General features: G+C 36.5%; 1 protein-coding gene across 8 annotated transcripts in view; it reads left to right on the plus strand.

Moving 5' to 3' along the window:
- PDE4D (phosphodiesterase 4D) overlaps nucleotides 1–24,079 on the plus strand; it is a 1,386,129-nt gene that overhangs the window by 661,027 nt on the left and 701,023 nt on the right. The window contains exon 1 of one of the 8 annotated variants that reach the window (XM_045795043.2): nucleotides 14,330–14,976. The exons of 6 other annotated variants lie outside the window; for them this stretch is intronic. In XM_045795043.2, the coding sequence (XP_045650999.1) occupies nucleotides 14,711–14,976 (266 nt within the window). In that variant the 5' untranslated portion in view covers nucleotides 14,330–14,710. Of the gene's footprint in view, nucleotides 1–14,329; nucleotides 14,977–24,079 lie in introns of those variants that run through there. One more of the 8 variants, XM_087861888.1, reaches the window with a different exon arrangement.

A 24,079-nucleotide genomic window follows, 5' to 3' on the forward strand; every position in this document is an offset into this window, starting at 1 on the left:
ATTATTGTCTGTGTTCTTGAGCCCATTTGTCTGTTGTATCCGTATGGCAGAAACACTACATAGTGGTGAGCTACTGTACTTCTCTTCCCAACCCTGTTCAGTGATGTCATGTTTGTAGCTTGAAATGGACTATGGGAGTATTTATATCAAGGAAATCAGCAAATGCTCAAATCAGGGTTTGATTGTTTTCTTGACAGTCTAGACTTAAGAAAGTAGTGTAGAAAAATGTTAATAAAACGGATTAAAATTGTGTCATGTCTGTAGCCATTGTATTTTAAAGAACACACACACACACACGCAAATTAAGGAAACTTTTTCTAGAATTTTAAAACTGATCTGATGCAGCAAAGAAATTGCCCTAGTCATTGACAAATGAGTAGAAACTCCAACAATATGTCTTCATTTCTTCACTTTTGTCTTACTTGTTAATGTAAGCCAAAATGTCAACCCACAGTCATGTAGAAACTACACTCTTGTCAGTTGCAACCCCAGTTTGGTTACATGTACAAGAGTTCAACAAAAAATGAGTGAATGCATTCTGTGAAAATCAATTGGCTTTATGGAATTCCAAATTAAAGACTATTGTGTACTTTTTATTGTTTGTAAATTGTATGCGTTACATGCACTGTATATAGTAAAATTTATAATACACTTTATGTGTATATTTTTCCCCCGATGGTGGTTGTTAAACATTTACAGCACCACTGGCCAACTCATATGGAAAAACAGTCATCATCATTATTCACTAGAAAAATGCAATTAAAATCACAATAAGCTAGTACTATACCTTCACAGCTAAAATACCAAGTGTGGACAAGGATATGGAGTATCTACTCTCACATAGTGCTGGTAGGAGTTTAAGTTAGAAAGATCACTTTGGAAACCATTTGGCCCTATCTACCATAAACTAAACATACATGTGCCTATGATGCACCCATCCGCGGGCATATATTCAACAAAATGAGTGCTTATGTCCAATAAAATATATGAGCAAGAATATTCATTCCAGTTTGATTTATACTAGTCCAAATTGCAAACAGTCTAAATGTCTATCAGTGGTAGAATGGATGCATAAATTGTGGTATATTCAAACAGTGGGTTATTTCAGAGCAATGAAAAAGAGATTACTGTTACACACAAAGTGAGAATATTTTCACAGTCATTATGTTACATGAAAGAAACCAGATGCAAAATGGTATATAGTGTCTGTTTCTGTTTATATGACACTCAAAAAGAGGCAAAACAAATTTATGGTGAGATAGGTCAAAATAGAGGTTACCTCTGGGGCGAGTATTGACTGAGAAAAGCACATTCTATATTTTGATCTGGATGTTGGTTACATATGTATGTACATTTAAAAAATCAAGGTATACATTTATGATATTGTACTTAATGTAAATTTAGGATATATGTCATTTAAACATATTTAAACATAAACACTTGTTTAAAAAGTGGCCCCCAAGACTGACAACAATTTCCCAGTTTGGTCAGAATACAGTAGGTTTTCACTACTTTGATGTGAATTTGTGAATGTCTCCCTCTGGGACTGTGCAGGGCCCATCCATGCCACAAGTCCACATGCTGCAGCCCTGACCATTGCACTCTCCATAATCTGCTTTTGCAAATGCAGCTTTTGATGACATTACTGTTTTCTGTTGATTCTGTTAGATCTGTTAGATCTAACAGCCATAAATCTCAATTGTTGTTGACATTTTTACTTGAACGACAAGATTTTACATTTTTCTAAATTCATTTTAATATTCGATCTGCTCTTCCACCCTGTGAAGATTTTCTTCTTTTCTTTTTAAAAATATTTACCTTTTAAAACATATTTGTTCTTGGGGTTTGATTTTATCATCTAGGACAGTGACTTTCAAACTTGACTGATCATTAGTCTCATTGGAGAAAGTTTCTTGGACCCAACTGCGCTGGTTCTAATTTGGTAGTTGTAGGTTGGGGTTCTGAGTTTTCTTTTAACATTTCCCCTAGAAAATGGTAATGATCAGTCTGGTTCGGGAAACTACTAACCTAACACTTTAGCCATCCTTTCAGCTTTGTGTCAGAGTCAGATATGTTAAACATGAAATATATATCATAAAATCTATATCTTAAAATCCTTAAATGACTGCATATGATGGCAGTGACTGCTTTTCAGGATTCTGTGGACTCTATTACTCCACACATTTTGGGGACCATTTTCCAACTTTTTAGAACCCAATGCACCCATTCACCTACCCCACTTTGCTCCCTTGTGCCTACAAGTATATTCTGAAAAATCTTGTCAAATGTGTTTGTGAAAACCAGGAAGAATATGATGCAGGTATTCATTCCCTCATCTATTAGCATAGTCACCTTCTCTGGAAAGGAAATGATACAGATTTTAAATAACCTAATTTGAATCCTGTATATTACTACCTGCATCATAGAAGTTTCATGGTTAATTGCTTGAATAATTTATTCAAGAGTTTGCCAGGGGGTCGCCTGGGTGGCACAGCGGTTAAGCGTCTGCCTTCGGCTCAGGGCGTGATCCCAGCGATCTGGGATCGAGCCCCACATCAGGCTCTTCTGCTATGAGCCTGCTTCTTCCTCTCCCACTCCCCCGCTTGTGTTCCCTCTTTCGCTGGCTGTCTCTATCTCTATCGAATAAATAAATAAAATCTTAAAAAAAAAAAAAGAGTTTGCCAGGGATTAGCATGAAAATCTAATTTTTGTAAATCTTTTTCTGTTCTGTCTTTTGAATATAAGGCTATAAAACATTTCTCCAAGTGATCAGTACCTCTGCCTCTCTCTGTGATTCCTAAATCTTTCCCAAGCAGGTGGCCCTTACTTTTGGAGAATGAGTAGGATGGCATTGCAGTGCACATCCCAGATAGGTAGAAAAGCATACACATTATGTGTTCTTGCCGAGCATCCGTACTTGGCCTCACATATTAATGAGTGTTTACTGATTTTACATAAAACCATTCCTGATGACTTCTTTCTCTTTGTTCAAATACTACCACAATCTTTACAACTAATATTTAACATTTTGGGGGTGATCTGTTCTTAGGAATAGTACATTTTACCAGTGAAGGGGACCTCTGTGGTCATCCGTTTCATCACCATCGTATTCAGATAAGGAAACTGAGACCTAGAGAGTAGGGGGCTTGCTTCAGTCAGGCCTCAGGACAAGCAGTAGTAGAGTTAGGACTGGACTCCTGGTCAAGTGCTCTTTCAATCGTATAAAACTATTTACCTAAGGATGCTGCTGACACTACTGTCAGACCGGGATCCAGTGCATTTACAAATTCAGTCCTTATTTAGACCATTAATTTTATTCAAAAAAAAGTTCCACAAAATGGTAATAGAGTCCTGGTTATGCATTGGAAAATTCTATGCTGTTGTATAAAACAGGGACTAGGCAAGAAGGATAAATGCTCAACACAATCTATCTTTATTATAGGAAAAGCAATTTAAAACATATTTCACTGAGTAGTGCCAGAACATTACTGAAAAAGAAAGTTAAAGCTTTTTCCTTTGAAAAAGTCTTCTATAATGTGTAGATATTGTCATATTAAAGAGACTCCAGGGAAATGCTTGGTCAACTAAAATTTTTAAAGAGCAAAAATTGAACATTGACTTGGAAGCAAAGTGAAATATGTTTTCCCACTTCTGTGAATTTTAATGGTAGCCATTGATGATCTTCCTAATTCCTTCCACCCTAAAAAAATAGAAGATCTTCTTGAGGGAAGAAAAAAAAATGTTCTGACAGCTAGTGCAAGGAAATTGATGGCAGCATAAGGCTGTTTGAGGAAAAAATGTGGGAACTCAAATACTGTTGGTGGGAGTATAAATTGAATCAGCCACTTTGAAGAACAATTTGGCAGTTTCTATTAAAATGAAAAATGCCTTATACCTTATCATTTAAGAATCCTGCTTCTATGTATCTGTTATAAAAAAAATTCTTGGGATGTGTGCCCAATGAGGATTTGCAAGGCTGTTCTTTGTACGTGATATGAACAACTGGACATCTGACTGCACATCAATATGGAATAGCGAACAGAGCCAAGAAATGGCCATGCTATGGAATACTGTGCCTCAGCTAAAGACAACGAGGGAGATCTTCATTGAAGGAAAAAACAAGTTGCCGAATGAGGAGAATGGTCATTAAGCACGACACACTGTTCAAAAACAAAATCTCGGAAAACAGTAGTATGTATTCCTCTAGGTACATGATTATTCATGAAATCACATGGAGGTCTAGAATTTTGCTGTCCAGTATTGTAGACATTAGCCAGAGAAGATTATTTAAATTTCAATTAATAAAAATTAAAAAAATGAAAATTCTGTTTCTCAGTTGCATTAGCCACATTTCAAGTACTGAAGTCACATGGGGCTGTGGTTCCTAGAATGGACAGCAGAATCTGGAAAGAGACCAACTGATCACAGGGTTCCCTATGACAAGGGCTGAGTTTGGGGATGGTGGTCTATAGGACCTTTAGATTTCTGGGTAACTTTAAAGTTTGTTGCAGTGAAGATAGATTGTATATTATGTGGATAATTTAAAAGTAATGCATTTGTAAAATTGGAAGCATGTCTAATAATAGGATTCCTAAAACATTTTAAACTTTTAGTGGGTAGATCAGTGTAAATGGATTTGGACACACCATCCTTTTAGCCTATCTAAAAGCTCATAATAAATACTAAAACAAACTGTACAAACCATTGATTCCTTTCTTCTCTTCCTTTAACACATGTCTGCTGAGCACACTATATTCCAGGCATTAAAAATACAAGGATCACAAGGCAACTGTGGCTCAGAATGAAGTGTATTCACCATAAGCACAGCAAGAGGATTTCTTTGTAATGCACTATTTTTCCTTTGTAAGTGATTAAATAATTAGCAGCTAGCTTTATGCAGTGCTTTTATAATTACAGAATATATGGTGTTTATTAAACCAGCTAGAATGCATATTTTTATATTATTGTAATAAGTATTCACATTTATTTTATTAGGGCTGAAAAATAATAATTTTGGAAAAAAAACTCAGATTGGTCTTCATAATTTAGCAATCATTCGAGCACTTCCAGGTCAGAATAAATTCTTTGAAAGCACCAGAAAGAAAAGCATATACTTACTTATACAGATATACTAGACTTACTGTAGGGCTAGGTGTATTGGGTTGATGGAAATACAAACACGTTCTCCATTAACTTTTTAGATGATAGATAGGTCAGTAGTGTGGGGGTAAATCTTTATTATGAGTGTCCTTGACAAATGCTGTACACACTGAAGATTTGACTGAAAGCCCCAGCTAACTGTGAGCACAGAAAAGAATGAATCTGGTGTCCTCAGATACACAAAGATCAGCGTCTCCCTTATATCCATAGAACTTAACACATAGTATTTGTCCAATTAAATGCTTTCAAATTAATTAAATTACATCCTGGAAATAATCTATAAGTCTTAAATAAGGTTTGCCTTTAGTTTCAATTAATAATATAGAAATAGGCAAAGAATTTCGCCACACTTGCAGGAGTTTGTTTTTCAACTTAAGTCTTTTTTTGCCTCATCTTAAAAGGGTGGATCTAATATAGCAAAATTTGCTTTTAGAATTGAATCTTTTATAGTGTTTGTGGTCCTTTGGGGGGAAAAATGGTTTATGGTATTGTTATGCAATAATGTCTATTTTTAAAAATCCATTATTTATTAAAATACTAGCAACCGGGACAGTTGTCTAACTCCATCAGTAAGAGCACGTGACTTTTGATCTTGGGGTCATATGAGTTCGAACCCCATGTTGGGGATAGAGTTTACTTAAAAAAATAAAAAATCTCTTCCTTTAAAAAAATATCAGCAACAAGTTTAAGCACTACACAAATGGCTGGATTAAAATTTGAAATGGCACCACCTGGGTACAAGTTAATGCCTTCGTTTGCTAGGCTTCAATTCCATCAAGCTCTACTTATTCTAGTCCCTAGAGATTTAAGGAGGCCTCCATGGACCAGCAATAGGATCACCTGGGAGCTTTGGAAATACGAACTCTCGGGCCCCAGCCCAGAACTACTGAATGAGAAATCTGTCTTTGGCATGGTTTCCACGTGATTCTTAAGTAATTGAAAGCTTGCAAAGCACTTGTATGGCCTTCGGTTGCCTTTGCACACCTTCTCACCAACAGTGGTGTGTAGACCAGTCTTTTTTTGGCCCCTTAGCCTGTTCACAGCCTTCCATCTTGCATGCTATCAACAGAGTTGTCATTTAGACTCACAGCTCAGTTATTTCATAGCCTCTGCTAAAGTTATGCCTTTTACAAGGGGAGGAACAACAATTAAAGAGGAGGGTGGACTTAGCCTCAGCCTCAGCACAGGAGCATAATAACCGAGAGTCTATAGAGGTTGGTACCAGGCAGCACCTGGACTACTCCTGGTTCTGCTGAAAGCATTCTGTTTGACTGCAATTCAGAAGAAGAAAATAAAAGCATACCAGAAGGCTGGGAAGGTTCATATTATCTATCAGCTATGTTCAAAGGGATGTTTGTAGTAAGCTCAGGTAAGTGTTCTGAGAAGAACCATCTCTGGACATGCTGGAAGAGCTAACCAAGTTGGCTTTCATAAATCACATTAGCATATTAAAGGACTAAGAGCTCTTACTGTAAGGAAACCTGTTTAACTGTTCAGGGCTGCCCCCCCCCCTTTTTTTTTAATTCACAAAATACTTTTTTTCCCCATTCAGTACTCAGTAAATTTGGGCAAAACTAGTCTTTGGTGGGACACGCTTTATGAAAGATGAGTGCAGAAGTTTCTCTTTCATCCAATAATAAGGTCCTGAATTGTTAGAAAAATCTGACTTATTACATAACACTTAATATGTATATGTAGCTCTGTAGTTTCATTTTTTAGAAGTAAAACAATGCTTTGATTCCAAATATTAAATTAACTTAGGCATTGCTCTCCCACTCTGTCTCTCAAGCTGTGACTCAGATGTCAGAATAAATTTTGTTACCTAGTTAGGGAAGGAATTTTCACAAGTTTCAGGGCCATAAAAGCATTAGTCAGGCACCTTGTTAGTGCAGTCCTCTCTTATTTTCTTAAACACTAAATGTATCTTTTCTGTTTCTCTTTTTAAAGCATTATCTGGGGAACGTACTATTACTACATGCAAATGGTGGAGACCATATTGTCTCAGAATGCACTTGGGATAACGATATTTCTTAACTGGCAACTAAAACTTGCAATGAAAGACAGCATCTGGTTTTTCTTCTTTGTTTAAGTTATAAAACCCTAGGAAAGTTATAGAACTTTTAACTAGAAAATGGAGTTCCAGAGAAACTGAATGAACGTGTTCAAGGTGACTTAGCTAGTTAATTACAAAATGGGGAATAAAACTACAGTTTCTGTAACGCCTTTTGTAAAACATGCCACATAAATCACTAGGTTGGGGAAGGTCAGATATGAAAAGTATCACCCTAAAAATACGATTGGCTTATGAGGAGTCATTTTCTAAATATGTTAAGCTTTAGAAAGTAAATTGCCAGCTACAGTTATAAACCCCGGAATTATGGATGCTTTCAGTGAAATATACTATTTTGTCTCATAAAAACCATATCCAAAAAACAAAATGACTGAAACAGATGTTATGTGTCAGGGTTCGAGGGAGACTTTCCAGTCTTATTTTGCTAATTTGAAGAAGAGTAAAAATCCTTCTCTTGGTGCCAGTGGGGGATGGGTATAGAGACTACATAAGAGATGAGGAAATGTGCTCCTTGGTGTCCAAGCTTTTAATAGACTACTACTGTATGGTATTACTCTGAACTTGGTATATGTGTTGGATTTTGTTCACTAACATGTCTGTTATGTGGACAAAAACAGCAAAAGACTCAGAAGGTCTACCCTTGTGCATTCCCTGTCCTTTTTTTCTAATATAATGAACAGTTTTAGGGAGTTTGGAGATCTTTTGATTAGGAAGAAATATCTGTCAGAGCCTCAAAAATACTATTGCTATTGGGCCTTGGTTACGTTTTAGAAACAGTTCACTTCAAAAACTGTTGAAACAGATAATTTGTAGTGAGATTAGATTAGCACATGTCAAGTTATATGAATTAATTTTGCTAAGAGAACTTTATTAATTTGGTTGACTTTTATTTTTTTGAATGCAAAGGCAGTATAGTACAGGGGTTTACAAGCATAGTCTCTGGACAAGGATTGTCTGGTTTAACATCTCAGCTCTGTTACCTACTGAGTGTGTATGACCTTAAGGAAATTGTTAAACTTCCATGCCAGAGTTTTCTCAACTTTAAAATGAGGGTAATATTACCTACCTCATTGGATTGATTGTGATGGCCAAATTAGGTCACGATGCAAAGTGCTTATGCTTAGGGCATATATGTTCTTTATTTATAGCTAGTGACTTTTTCAGTCATTCAGTATGGTAGGGGATGGTGTACTACATATATAGTGGAATATAGGGGATTTTTTTTGTTAGCAAGTTGAGGACAAAATGCTGGTCTCTTCTACCCACTGAAAGAAGACCCAGAAATACAGAATGTTACAGCGTGTTAAAATTTTCTTGGCCATCAAAACCTGTGGCCTTTACAGAAGTTTGGCTAATATTTAGAGAGGGTATTCTAGTGTATCATTTTAGCATACTAACCAAGAGTAATTCTGTTCTGAACTGAAAGCTTTTATAAGTGTGTTGATCAGGAGGAAAGGTAAGTGTTACCTAAATTGTAGTGCAACGATTTTGTCAGAAATAAAATAAATATGCTGTGTTAATGTTGCTAGTATAAGTTGTGCCGTATAAAATAATTTTTCTTTTAAGTGAAATACTATTTCAATAAAAGTATCTCTAACATTTAGTTTTAATCTAGGGGAAAAAAACCACAGTTAACTAGATTTAGTCTAGGAAGAAAAACATTTCATCTTTTTATTAAATTGAACTGGGAACCTCACGTTGTATGCTCAAAATATAGCTCTAATATAAATCAAGACAGATATGTTTCTTGTGTTCAATAAACCCTAGATGCTTTTTTTTATATTAACAGCCTTTTGATTATTAACTATGTGAGCATTACTTAATTAGATGAAAAGTATAATTGATTTAAGAAATGTCCAGTCTATTTTTGACTTCCCTTATTGGCTTGAATGCTCACAGTCAGTGACCAAATCCTTCCAAACACTGGGTCATTAGCCCCTTTCTTTCCATTTTTGCACAAATTTATATTGAGGTGGAACTATTAAACAGCTTATAATTCCTCCAAATTATAGTACACATTGCCACCAAATTAATCTTATTTAAATCTATTATTTACTTACATCCCAAGTAAATTTTACTAATTTTTCCATAAGAAAGAGTCTAAAAATCCAACATCTCTTTCCTGTCCATGATAATCTACTCCTCCAACTGTCTTATAATTATTCTCCCACACTTACCTTCTTTCAAGGCCAAATTCAACTCCTGCTGCTTCTTCAAGTTACATGGTCAAGGTACATATATATTAATTACTCCTCAACCCTTGAGGCACTGATTTTTTTCTATTATTAATTTCATATCCTTTATTTTCTTTGTTGGAGGGGTTATGTATATCTCCTATTTTCAAGTAGATATTTTACTGTTTTTAATCTCTGCCAACCAGCCCAGTATCTGATAAAAATCTAGTGATGATGATGATTTAAAAAGCCCTGTTCCACAACGTCCAGATGTGCTTTTCAGTGTAGGGTTGATATTTTATTGTCAGAGTTTATAATGATATAAATTCTAAATGAAAAATAATCACAATGAAAATTTAAAATGAAATAATTTTAGAATATATTCTTTTGCAAACCGGAAAACTACCATGGAGTTAATAAGAACTCCTTTGTCTCAAAGGAGTACAGACATATAGATGAAAAAACACTCAGGAATTCCACCTCAAGCTGCCCTTACTAGAATACCATGCCTTTGTAAGAATTTCATGACTTGGCAGGCTTCACAGTTTGCTACAGTGTATGTCCTGAGTGGAGCCAAGGGCAGAAGTTAGTGTTAACTAGACCAAGAGCTCAGGGTGCTCAGATTTCTCCTATTTTTTCAATGAAAATATCCATCATCGATTTTAAATATTGGATCAACTTTCTTTTTGGGGGTGATTTAGTGTAGAATTGAAATAAGAGGCCCTGGCACTTTATAGACAATGAAATGTTGGTTCTGCACTGTTGAACTATATGACTTTGAGCAAGTTATTTTTTTAAAGATTTATTTATTTATTTGAGAGACAGAGAGTGCAGGAGCAGGGGGAGGGGCAGAGGGAGAGAGATGGAGAAGAGAAGCAGACTCCCTGCTGAGTGGGGTGCCTGACAAGGGGCTTGATCTCAGGACCCTGAGATCACGATCCTGAGATCATGACCTGAGCCAAAATCAAGAGTTGCACACCTAACCAACTGAACTACCTATGGGCACCAATTTTGGGCAAGTTACTTAACTTCCTTGTGCCCTCATCAGTAAAATAGTGGTAATCAAATAATAATACCCTAAGAATTATTGCAAGAATTAAATGAAATACAATGCAAAATGCCTGGCACAGAGTTGATATCTACTGAGTGTAAATTTCTATAAGTTCCTTGTATCAACTAGTGGCAGGTGGCATTTATTGGGTGTTTACTGTATACCAAGCATTCCTCTAAATTCTTTATGTCATGGGTATTAACATATTTAATTTTTGCAGCATTTTTATGCAATAGCTATTATTATCATTCAAATTCACAGATGAGGAACTGATCCACAGACAATTAAAGTAACACAGTAAGTATCATAGCTGGAGTTCAAAACAAACTTTTGGGTTCCAAGCACAGTCTTCCTAACTACCAGACAATATAAACTTCCCCACTATCAGATCATTTCCACAGACTATATCCTATAGGCAGGTTAAAAAGCAGTCTCATTTTAACACATTGTTTACCTAATTAAAGTACAGTTGGCAGAAGCATACAACACATTCTATGGTCACATATAAATCATTTTTATTTATCCATCCTTTCGAATTAGCTGCACCATTGCTCTCTTTCAATTGTGAGAAATCCAGCCTTGCTTGTATCTTACCTAAACAAGGGCACATTTTTTCAATCCTTGTTCCAGAACCTGTGCAAATCTTATTTCTTATTTGTTTTGCTACCTGTGAATAATTAATTAAATAAATATTATCAAGGATTCCGAATAATCTAAAAAAACAAATTTAGAAAATCCACAAAAAGGTATTTAGGAAAACCTTTATGAAATTAAGAGATGTTATCTGCTGTTCTAGGCGTGGGTGACTTTATCAAAACATTTCGCCCACTTTCAAATTTCCACTTGTTAAAACCAAAGGCCTTATTTGGCTGTCATTTGCAGTACTGTGTTTTTCAGAAAAGTTTCTGGCAGTTAATTTTAAAGAGATTTTGTTAAAAAGGGGGAAAAAAAGGCAAGCTGTGTTGTATTCCTGTTGGAAGAGTTCCCCTGAGCCTCTGCATTATTATAAGAAAATCGCCAGTTTATCCAAACCTCACCCACCTTTGATTATCTTCAGAACTTCACAATTTGTATTTCCTAAGGCAGTTATTTTCAAGCATGATTTTGAAATGCTGTGGGGTTTTCCAAGTTACTTGAAGGGAGGATGGCAAAGAATTCTCAAAACAAAATTAATTTTATTTTCAAAAAGCGGCATGAGTGCCATATATCATTTGGGGGATTCAGGGGGGCAATTGTAGATGTTAGGATATTGACCAAATAATGATAGGATATGGAAACCTATAGAAAGGCAGCCGATTCTGTGTCTACAGTGGAGTCTTTTAACAAGCACCAAAGCAATGGGAAATTTGCAGAATGCCTTTGTTCTGTTTTAGAACATGTTTTTCCACAACCCTTAATGAATTTTCAATAGAATATTATACCTTCCATTTTAGCTTAGTTATTCTCATTAACAGAGTGCCTAATCTCTGAGTATCCACATGATATCTACTTATGAGAAGACTAACTTGTAAATATTTTACTCCTCTTAAATGAAGGTCACTGAAAGCAAGAACTAGAACCTAGAATATCTTGAACTCAATGAGTTTTCCATTTTATGGCCCATAGTATTCTTAGTCATAGCGATTCCTTTATTTGGTCATTGAGAATCACTTTTCTCTACTTAAAACCAGACATTAAGTATCTTCAGCTTCCTGGCTTTATCTAGGTACTTGGGTTATACTTTGACATGTGAATTGTTTTGCAGTTAATTTACCAGATTATAAATGCCCAGACAACGTGGACAACATCTAGCTAATCTTTAAATATCCTAGGGCACTTCATATAGTGCCTAGCACAAAATAAATGCCCACAGATGTTTGCTGAATAGAACTATCTTTAGGCAGTGGGAAATTTTTCTAACATTTTGAGGGCGGGGCATGTCAACTTGCTACCTGTTGTTTAGGGTTTTTTTCCCCCTCACTTTATCCTCTTATCTGATTTTTTTTTATTTCTACAAATCTGAATAGGTTTTACATCTACTGACTACTGGACTTTATTTATTTATTTATTTTCCCAAACAAACTTGCTTATTTCTTCTTTACTGCATTTGTAAATTCTAGTTTCTTATCCTAGAAGGCGCTTCTTTTTCACCTTCCTTTTCATCAATTTTTGATCCTCCCCCTCTTCAGGCTTTACTCCACCTCAGCATTCCTTCATCCATTATGCATACCTTTTTCATTGTATTTTTCTGCACCCGATAATTATCACTACATGTTCTGGTGTCTTCTCCTGAGTATTGTCCAGTCTTTTCCATAACTTACGAGTTCTTTGAGGGTAAGCATTGCATACCTGTTTTGCACAACTCCTAATACAAAAGTCAGTCCTTCAGCCCACTTTAGAGAAATTGGCTACTCAATTAGTGATTATGTATATGTATATAATGCTAAAAGGTATGAATAAATGGACATCTTTAGCTTGTTTAAACTAAGGGAGCTTGTTACTTAATGTTTAGCTGTGATGAGACCTTTTTTACTGGTGAAAATTCTTTAAGAACTATCACACCCTGATTTTTAAAAATTTGAGTATTTGCAGAGCAGATTTTCTGATTAAGTCACGGAATGTATGGCTCATTAAATTGTTATAGTTATACTAGGTGGTGACCCTGTGCTCCTGTAAACAGAACCTCAGTGCATCCTATCTGTAACATTTTAAAGACAAAGAACTTAAATTTAAGGTGAAATAACCAGAGAGGGAGGGAGGGAAGTGGGAGAAACTTTAAAAACTAACCTAATAGTAATCATAGAAACCAAAAACCAAAAAGCAAACAAAAAACCCCCAATTGAATCAGACTATTCTGTTCTCTATTTTATCTGGGTGTATTTCCCAACGACTTCTTAAATCATTGTGTTTTTAAAATATGAAAAAAATATTCTTAGTTCCTGAGAAAAGTGATTTGATTTCAATCCTGAACTCTCTGTAACGTCGCTAGACTGTTGGCTACATCTCTATGCAAAGGTTTGGGCTCCCTTACAATCCAGTTTTAATTCTTGCATTTCCAGTGTCCATATAATGAGATTTAACAGTCTTTATTATCGCTTGCTTACTTACTTGAATTGTTGTAACATTTTTAATTTATTTCCAGTAGTAAATTAAATAGGCAAGAAATAATTTCTTCCTTTTTTAAAATTTTAAACCTCCTGTGTGTAAGTTTGTTGAAACTATGTTGATCACAAATGAAAATCTTACATCAAAAGAAAAATAAGGAAATAACTATGAAAAGCTAGATTTATTTTATTCTTTTATAGTTGACTACATAAAGTTTTGTATACCATAAGTAATAATTGAAACTTTAAAATCATTTTTAACTACTCTTATGAAAACAGTGTGTCCCTCTGGAAGGTTTTCAGTTTAAATCCAAAGAGATAAGAAATACCATTCTTGGATGTAAATACTGTTGTTCCATGCTTTGAAAGGGCCATAATTAGCAAGGTTGTACAACACAACAGCAACCTGTAATGTGTTCCATATGTGGTATTTTGAAACCTTTTGTTTTTGTTTCTAACTAGAGGGGAAAAAAAAGTCAATTTTATCCCCTTGGGATTTGTCTTACAAGGTGCATCAGATTGAACTTAACAAACAGGGAAGTAGTCCTTCTTATCTAGCTAGTGCTTGTTTATTCTTCCCTTATAAAAAGCAAAGGACTAGCAATTTTCTTTTATGAACATGGACTGAAGGCAGATAAATAACCCTTGCTGGAGAGGAAGGTCAAGTTCAAAGTTTTTCTTTCCTTTGGATTCGGGAATAAGCAAATGGAAAGACTAGCCAAACAACCAAGCAGCAGGCATCTGATGGTTAAGCCCTCCCCCCAGGACTTTTTATGTACATAAGCAGAAGTCACTGGAGCAGCTGCGGCGCATTAGTTCCAATAGTTTAACAGGCTGCTTTGTAGCGCTGACAAAGCCTTGCTAACGCAGTGGCTTCCCTCCATATTCCCCTGCCCTGCGAGCTCGTCAGTGATCTTTGGCAGGGGATCGGCAGAGGCAGAGGAGGGGTGACGTTTAACAGGCTTCCGCCGAGGAGTGCGCTCTTCTCGTCTACACCCAACCCCATCTCCACGGAGAGACTGAGGCAGGCGACCGAATGAACTAACAGCAGCTGGATCTGACCTGCTTCTCCGGACATTTCCCCGGACTCTGAGAGAAGCAGTCACTGGAAAGAGGCCAGGGAACCACGTTGCCCTGGATTGTTGCCAACTGTACAAAGTTGACCCGGAAAATGGCTCAGCAGACGACAAGCCCGGACACCTTAACAGTACCTGAAGTGGATAATCCGCATTGTCCAAACCCCTGGCTGAACGAGGATCTTGTGAAATCCTTGCGGGAAAACCTGTTGCAGCAGGAGAAGTCCAAGCCAGCAAGGAAATCGGTCTCTCCCAAGCTCTCTCCAGTGATTTCTCCGAGAAATTCCCCCAGGCTCCTGCGGAGGATGCTTCTCAGCAGCAACATCCCTAAACAGCGGCGTTTCACGGTGGCACATACGTGGTAAGGTTTGCAAGGCTCCCCGGAATTGGTGGCGGTTCCCCCTGGGTTATCTGTGCACCTCCCGCCCTTTCACTTTAGGGGTGGGGAGGGAGGACTCTCATTATTCCTCACCTGTGATTTATGGGAAGTATTTACCTTACCAACAAATCCCACAGATGTCCTAGTCAAAGCAGCAGTCCTTGAGACTGGAAATCCTTGAAGTGGGTGGTTCTTAAAGTTCAATTCCTATTGCAAGTTCCTACAAGAAAATTGGATTCCAGATGTCAAATAAGAATGCAGTTTTACTCCCATACCGATGTGGTGGCGTTTCTTTGATTTCATAAGCTAATCTCCCTGCCAGGTCCTGCAAAAACCTAGGAAAGAAAGGACCAGAAAGGAGAGGGGGGAAAATCATAGTTTGCTCTCCTTTCTGCATAATCCCCAGTTGAACAGAGATGTGTATAGAGAGAGTGTGTGCCTGCGTGTGTACTGGTGTGCCCCCGCAAGCCCCTACTTTGCTACTGACTTTAATGTATTTATAATCTCAAACATGTCTTTCCAATGGGAAGAAGAAAGGGTTTAGGAATTCTGTGCAAGAAATTGCCAGCTGCTACTTGGTAATATTGTTGTGTTCTTTGATTTTGGATTCTTTGTTTTGTCAATATATTTATTTTCTTCATGAATATTGTTACCTTCTTTATAATGGGTGAATTTTTTATGAATATTTTCCACCTAGTTTTTTAGATGATTCTTGATATTTTCCTGCTCTTACAAAAGGAAATATTTAAACTTACCATTGTGTAAGCTTATTACAGTGTTTGCCTGAGAAGAGGCAATTCTAACCTATGATGGAGTAGGGGGGGGTTGTCTGTGATGCGTACTTGGTTTATTTTAGGTAGTAGTAGGTTCTATACACTACCTACACATTTTGGTAAAATGAATATTAATTATGATAAAGAAAACAGCTGTAACAAAAAATAATGAACCTGGTAGTTGAGACACTGGCTGAATGATTTTTATACATTTTTTTCCATAGAAAACCAAAGATCATGCCAGGAATGGAAAACCAAACCAAACAAATAAATAAACAAACAAACCAGAAACAAGACTTCTAGGAAAGAAGCAACAAGAAGTAGAGAGAGTCAAAATCTAAATTAGCAACATGGCTGTGCCCTGGACCGTATTAATATTGTAGGTGAAAATAGATGACAAAGGAAATACGTATCCTACTCAAAGAAATGTCCTCAGAATTTTAATTTCAAATAGCCGGATCTCTGACTGGAGAAGTGTTCTTATTTCCTCCAGGATTTTAACTAAATGGTGTTTCTATGTTCTTTAGATGTAATGCTCATAAGAGGGGTAAGAAAAACGATGCATTATTCAATCTTAAAAAAGAAATTAGGAAAGAGTGACTTTTCTCTGAGTAAGGTATTTTTGAAAAAATTTGACAGAGGTAAGTAGTGAGTAAAAGACATAGCTAAATATTAGGAGATGCTCTGAAGAAGAGGGATAGCTTGAGACCGGAGCAGGAAAGCTGCTCATTTATTTTCTTCATGCATATTGTTATCTTCTTTATAATAGGTGAATTTGTTTTATGCATATTTCAGAAAGAATCAGGCCAGAGCAGGAAAGCTGGCTCTGGTTCATGAAATCAGGCCCAGGATTTTGGTATCCAATGTCCCTTTTGGTTGAGGTAGTTTTTTTAAATTACACTTCCTAAGTTGTACCCATTGTTGAATGGGTAAGCCTAGCTCAGTTGCTTGATTTCCAACTGAGTGAAGCAACCTAGAGTTCATCTGAAGGTTATCTGAACTATTTAGACATGTTGAGATGTAAGGAAGGCAGGAAATCTCATGAAAACAGGCTTTCTTCTGAAATTTCTGGCACTTCCTTTTCTGGTGCTTTTTGGGGAAACTCCAAGAGCACAATTTTCTGCCGATGTTTTATTCTGGTATATCATGTCTTGGCCAGATCAGGGAGGCATCAAAGGAGCGATGGAAATAGAAAATAAAAATCATAATATCAATTCTCAGTAACTCAGGAGGAAACACTATCTCTTTTTGACTAAAGCACTCAGCAGAGGAGTTGGAAAGAGTACCTCACATCCTCCATGTTGGTTCAATGATCCCCAAGACTTTTGTAATATCCATAGGCATCTTTTAACAAATATTGTTCTACCTGTGCTTTCATAACTTGGACTAAACATTATGCAGAATTTAAAAAAAAATTCCAAACTGTTCTAATGTATATACATTCTTTGCTACCTTAACTGCTGCTCCTACCACCACACTCAAATCCTCTGCTCCTCCTAAATTAGATGATCAGCCATTGCACACCTTATGTGTTCACCTCAGAATGTTGGTTACTGTGCCTGTTATTCCTGTCCTTTCAATATTTTTAAGTTTAATACCTGCTGAGCTGAAAGTGTTTAATTTGTACATACTGATGACAAAACTGATTAAGAGCTAGTCTTTGGTTTGAAATAATTTGCACTCTAGTTGAAAAAAATAAATCCTGTTGGAAGGCATATCTTTTAAGTGAGGTAATCATTTTGCTCTACAACATACTCTCCAAATCTCAGTGGATTGACACCCTAAATGGTTACGTCTGCTTCTGCTGCTCATGGGTACGTATGCTACCCTGGGGTGTTTCAGGGACTTGAGATCCTACCACCTTGTAGTTCCACTATTTGTGACACATGAGTTTTAAGGGTACCAGGCTCAGTGGAATCAGGGGGAAAGAACGTGGAAGATGTGAGTTTTTATGAGGCAGGCCTAGAAGTACACATACCACTTATACTAATATTCCTTGGTTAGATCTCAGCTCAATGGTCACATCTAACTGCAAAGGAGGATGGGAAACCTATCTCAGCTCTGTTTCCAGGAATAAGGTCAAACAGACTGGGTGAATACCTAGCCCATCTCAGTCACAGAACAATAGGGCCACCTGGTTTACCCTTTATACCATAGTTGAATTCATGGAATAACATGATGACCAGCCCTTTAACATCTCTGCACACTTCCTGGATGAGAGTCATATAGAGAAATTCTATTTTTTGGCAAGTCTATTGATTGGGAAGTCCTTGCTAATATACAGTTGAAGTCTCCTTCCCTGTAATTGTCATGCTTGGGTCTATGATCTGCTTTGAAAACCCCAGAGCCTGAATCTCTCCTCTCTTCCTTAATGTAGCCCTTAAGGTAAGAAGCATAGAGTAACCAACTAGAGACCCAGGGCCTTGTTTAGTTATTCCTCATATACCCATTAGTCAATATTTTCAGTGTTATCATTTTTTTTTTTCTTAAACCAATTCTTCTCTTTTCTTAACCAAGCATCCTAAGCTATTTCACCTTTATATGCTGTATTTACCAGGTCAATCGTGGTTATTCTTATCCAAAATTCATTTGGATTTTCATGACCCATTCCAAGAGTAGCATACTGAGTTAACACAATACTTCAGGTGCTGTGTGACTTGTATAGAGGGCGTCTAAGCAGAAGCCAGACTGAGTTTGAATTCTGACTTCCCATTTACTAGTTGCATGATTTTGAACGAGTTACATATCATATGCCTCAATTTCCCCATTACCCAATTTCCTGAGAATAGTAATTGTATCTATTAGGTGTTGTGGTTTTATTAAATATAGTCATGTGTAGATTACAGTGTATTGTACAGGGATAGACACTGAATGAGTGTCATTTTAAGCAAATGTTTTCCTTATTATATGCAATATATCCATTATTCATTCCAGCCTTGATCTGCCTGGATCTTTAGAATCACATGATGGTTATCCTGTCAGTTGTTTGTGAATGGATTGGGCTAAAGAGAAAATATGCAAAGAGACAAAGAGTTTGCAAGAATGATAGGTGTATGTCAGTTTCATGACTATGGAAAAGGAGAAGGCAGAAAGGAGAGATATTCTGAGGTGGAACCATAGAACTTGATGCCTCTCCCCTTCCTACTCCCATTCCACATGTCATTCAGATCTCTCTGTTTCTGAGAGCTTCCTCCTGTTCCCCCCAAATGGAAATAATCCGTTTCTTCTTCAGAATCTATAGTACATCTTACTTCTGCCGTTCCTTCAATGATTATTCATAACAATTACATCACCAGCTAATGTTTATTGAACACTGTTTTTTTGTTTTGTTTTGGGAGGTTTTGGGAGGCTTTTTGGTCTGGTACTCTGTGTTAAACTAGAACCCTTTGTGTCTGTGCTTTTTACCACTCTGTTCTATCATTTTTACTTAATATCTAGTACCTTGTAGTCTAGTGATTATAGACAGGACTCTGCTTTCATCTGAGTAGGGGATTCCCTCTGATGTCAGCAGGGACTCCAAAGTCAGTGTGATCTCTGGTGAGGAAAACATAATTTCCAGTGTAAGTTTATTTCAGGAAAATCAAATAGTTAAGAAAATCTTTATATTTTTTAGGTTTTCTTTTTAATTTGCACTGTGAATGAAGAAAAGTGTTCTAGAGGGTGTATAACTATAATTAGGGATTAAGGTTTCTCTGGGTAAGTTGGTATCTTAAGTAATATTCATCATATGTCTTACCTTTGTAATTTCTATGTATACATGTGTGTTTTTAATTACAACATTCAAAGGTAGATGAAGCAGTTAGTAACATCCTTAAACAACAAACTAATTTCTTTAGGTGTATTTTTGAAAGGCCTCCTGCAGGAGACTTTTAGAAAATCTTAAAGATTTTTAGGGAACTAGATAAGTGCTTTTGGCCGTATTTTTTATTTATTATAGATTTCTCTTTACCTGGCATTGGCATTAGATAAAAAAATTGTTCATGTTTAAAAGTAAACATTTGCTTTCTTGAGTCATAATTTCTTCAGCAACTGTACTTGTTTTTAAGGTTGTTAAGAGAGAAATACGCTATAAATTTTCTTCAAGTTACAGAAGGGAGAAGAAACACTTTTCTATCTATAAAGGAGAAATCCAGCCATTTAGAGAGTTTGTAGCACACACACACACACACACACACACACACACACACACACACGAGTTGGTTTTCAAAGCCAGTGTTATTGATTCTATTTGAGAACTCTCTCCCCTGTTCTAGGTCTCCTATATTTGCCCTACGTAACTTTAAGGTTATCTTTTCTCTATCCTTCATGGTACAGATACCCAGAGACAGGCATTGCTGGTGTTCTCTGAGGAGCTGAGAACCCAGAGGTGAACTGTGGGTATAGTGTGATACCAGGAGGTGGGAAGGAAGTTTCTGGGGAAATTATCTGGGGAGCACAACAGGAAGTACTGCAGGCATGTTGGGTGGGGTCAGTTGGCTGAGTCTTTAGCTGTGTCCCTGGTGTAATTGGCTGTGTGTCTTCGGTGGAAATCTTGGGGGCACTGTAAGTTAAGGGTGTCTGTAGGTTTTCAAAGGTTGATTAGCCTTTCCTACAAATCAGAAGACCCCAGGAAGACATTCCTCTTTAAAGCACTTGTCAATTGGTTTGCAATATGTAAGAAATTACAAAGAAGAAAAGTGACAAATTGTTGCAGAGGAAAAATGAAGAAAACGTTGAAATGACCTGGCAGTTTATTACACATATGTGCTTTCTGTGACCTTTGACATTTATATTAAAGAAAGAGAAAACACATGATGCATGTCTACACCAGCTGAAGCCATTTCTACTAATAGCAAAAATACGTTTATGCAAAAACAATCTATTTTTGTATACTTGGCAGAAGTGTTGAATTAAGAAGAAAAGAAAAAAATTGAATCTCAGAGTTCATTAAAATTATTTTTAAAAGATGGTTTTAATTTTCACAGTTACTCTTTGTATACATATCCTTATAAATAACAAGTTCCTGTGAGGTTAGGTAATTAAATGAGCTTCAGCACTTTTTATGTTTTTCTTAGACGGGAAGCTACTAAAATTATTCTTCAAGTAGCAGGTTCAGGAAGAAGTTTTATTATCACCAGTGTAGCAAAATTATGTCATTGTTTTTTAATGGATTTGCTTTTGAAAAAAATCATGTTTTTAAAACTGTGATCACTTTAGTAGAGTTGAAGCCCTATATTTCTAGCTCCACTGACCACTTATATTTGACCTTAGTTATTCAACCTTTTTGAATTGTAGAGTCTCTGTTCATAAGTCATATGGTCATAAAGGCATTAGATATTTACAAGTAAAAAATTGACTAATTAAATTTACAAAGTGATAACTACAGTACATTTAAGATAAGTAATTAAAAACAAGTTCCAGCTTGGTGTTGTGAGTGAGTGAGGTAGATGCCACATGGGTAAAAAGAGGGACAGAATTCTTAATAATTCAGTGACTCATAAAAAGGCTCCAGGGCCTTTAGAGTGAAGGTATCTGGTATTCACTCTAGGATACAATCTAGAAGCCATGATTTTAGGTAGGAAATATGGAAATCTATAGATAATAAAAATGCTAATTAAAATTCTTCTTTTATTGCATCTTCAATTATATACCATTTTAACATATCAGTCTCTTCTGCTGTATATATATATATATAAAATAGAAAAAAATTATTTTATCTTCAGTGTTAAGGGCATAAATGCTCTCTGTTTCACATGAAGTACTTATTCTCAAAATGAGATCTTCAGTTGATATGAGAAGAATCATCCATTTCGTTTTGGAATAAAATGGTTCAGGGGCGCCTGGGTGGCTCAGTCGTTAAGCGTCTGCCTTCGGCTCAGGGCGTGACCCCAGAGTCCTGGGATCGAGCCCCACATCGGGCTCCGCCACGGGGAGCCTGCTTCTTCCTCTCCCACTCCCCCTGCCTGTGTTCCCTCTCTCGTTGGCTGTCTCTCTCTCTGTCAAATAAATAAAATAAAAATCTTCAAAAAAAAAAAAAAAACCAAAAAAAACCCCTTCAGGTTCCTAATAACATAGCTTCTAATCTTAGATTTATTTTAACATAGCTATTAATGATTTCTCTCCAGCTATGTGTCAGGTACTTTATGTACACTGGCCCTTCAAAACAAACAAGTATTGAATTTAAGTATCATTAGCTGTATTTCCCACATGCAGATGCTGGGGCCCCCCAAAATTTTTGTATAACCAAGATCATGCAGCTCTGCAGCCATGAAGTGAGTTGAGTTCAAACTTGAACCGAGGTCTACCTAACTTTCTATCTTGTGTTCTTTCAGCAAGGCTCTCTTTGAGCCAAGAGTCACATTCACATTTATGACTCTACCTTGAATGTATAACTAAGTGAAAACAGTGAATTTTCAGTGATTTTGCAGAATGGTGGTAGAGTTAACAGAATGGCAGGGGCAGAATTCATTCTTGGTATGGAATCTCAGTTTGTTTGTTTACACGTGGCTTGTAGGAATGTAGATGTTCTTTGTGTAATGAAAGTGTATGTAGTATAGGAGAAATATATGTCTTTGGTGAAGGAGGGCTTCAGAGTCAACAGAGAGCATTCTGATTCAGAGTAGTTTTTAAAATAAGACTGGAATAAAAACAAAACCAATCAGAATAATTTTATTTTCAATGATTCAGAGGAAAAGGCAGGGAAGGCTTGGGCTCTAAAGAGAAAGATCAAGTCAAAAATCTATTACTGTTTAGTTCCAGAAGAGCCAGCTGGAAATGATGGTCTGCAGGCTCAAGTCACTAAGCAACAGAGAAGCAAACTGCTTGGTAACCAGAGCTGGCCTGACTCACAGGCTGGCTGCGAACGACCGGATAGCCGGATAAGAGGACCAAAGCCCATCTTACCTCAAAACAATCTTGTTCTGTTCATCTGCCAGCCTTCATGCCAGATCCCTCCGATATGGGGTCATCTCCTTGACTTAACAAGATACCTGCTTTTAGAATGGTACTATCTCTGGGGCCAGAAATAAATGCTGTCTTTCCTCTTTCAAGTGACATTTCTGAGATTATCTTCTTTGGGTCAGGATATCATTTAAAAATATAAGGTTTAATAAGAGAAAAGAAGAGAAAACATTGGGATCAGTGGCCAGACTTTGGGTTTTCGTGAGCCAGTGTGTACAGGGCCAGATTGCCTGACTTGGTTTGGTGATACTTGCCTTTGAGCTCTGAGAGCACAATGTGTTGCCATTTGTTTGGGGTTTTATATCTTACATGGTCTTCTGTTTCATTTGTGCATTGTCCTGTATAGCTGAACTATTAGTTCCTAAAGTGTAGCAATCTGTGTATCCATCTGAAGTGCTAAGTGCCACCTGTATAATATGCATTTAGTAAATATTTGTTGTTTAATTGAGAAATATACCTTCCATACTGTGCCTCTTATGCTAAACAGCTGGGGAGATCCATACTTTTCCAGCCTAAAAGTCCTGGTAATGTGATGTTTGAGTGCCCTAGTGGAAAGAAATTTCAAACTCAATGATTAACCACTTATATGGACTTTGTCACCATGACTTTGTGCGTGTGCATGTGTATGTGTGTGTGTGTGTGTGTGTCCTGGGTTTGCACACAACTAGACTGGTATAATTTAACCATAGCATATATGTATGAATTAGTATGAGAGTGTCACAAATTCATCAAATATATGCATTTTAACAATATTTAGTTTACGCTTTGAAAGTAAATTATGCCTGTTGTATTTCTAAAGAAGATAAACATATAAATATATTCATGATTCTTAAGAAATTACTGAATAACTAGCTTGTAAAGCTCTAATGACTAATCCTTATCTCTTAGAATTCTTAGTGGTTAAATTATACTCTAAGACCGAAGCTTATAAAGGAGATGTCAAGATTTTGAGGAGAAATTTGAAAAAAAAGAAAAAACAAAGAAAAATACACTTTATAGTTCCTTTTTTAGGATGACAATTTGGAGTAACTTTGAACTGGCAAAAACTAAGCATCCCTTCTCCAAAGTAGATCTTCAGAATAACTAAAATTGAATAATAGGAAACCTTTTTGAAAATATTCAGCATAGAAATGTTATTTTAATGTGAACATTTTCTCTATAGTTCAATCTATATTTATTTTTACATTGTGGGAATTTCAAACCAACCAATTTCCTTTCCATTACCCTTATGAGATAGCCCTCTGATCAAATTAGCTATTATTAAAATAAAGTGGTTTCCTCTGTATATTATTATTAATAGGGTATGTGGGTTTTTTTTCATTTTCTTAGAGGACTGATTTCATATTTACATTCATATATGATGAGTGTGTACT

Source organism: Ursus americanus, chromosome 5 (genome assembly GCF_024610735.1).
Source record: "Ursus americanus isolate L20-20 chromosome 5, mUrsAme1.1.p, whole genome shotgun sequence".
In the NCBI taxonomy this organism is placed as follows: domain Eukaryota; kingdom Metazoa; phylum Chordata; class Mammalia; order Carnivora; family Ursidae; genus Ursus; species Ursus americanus.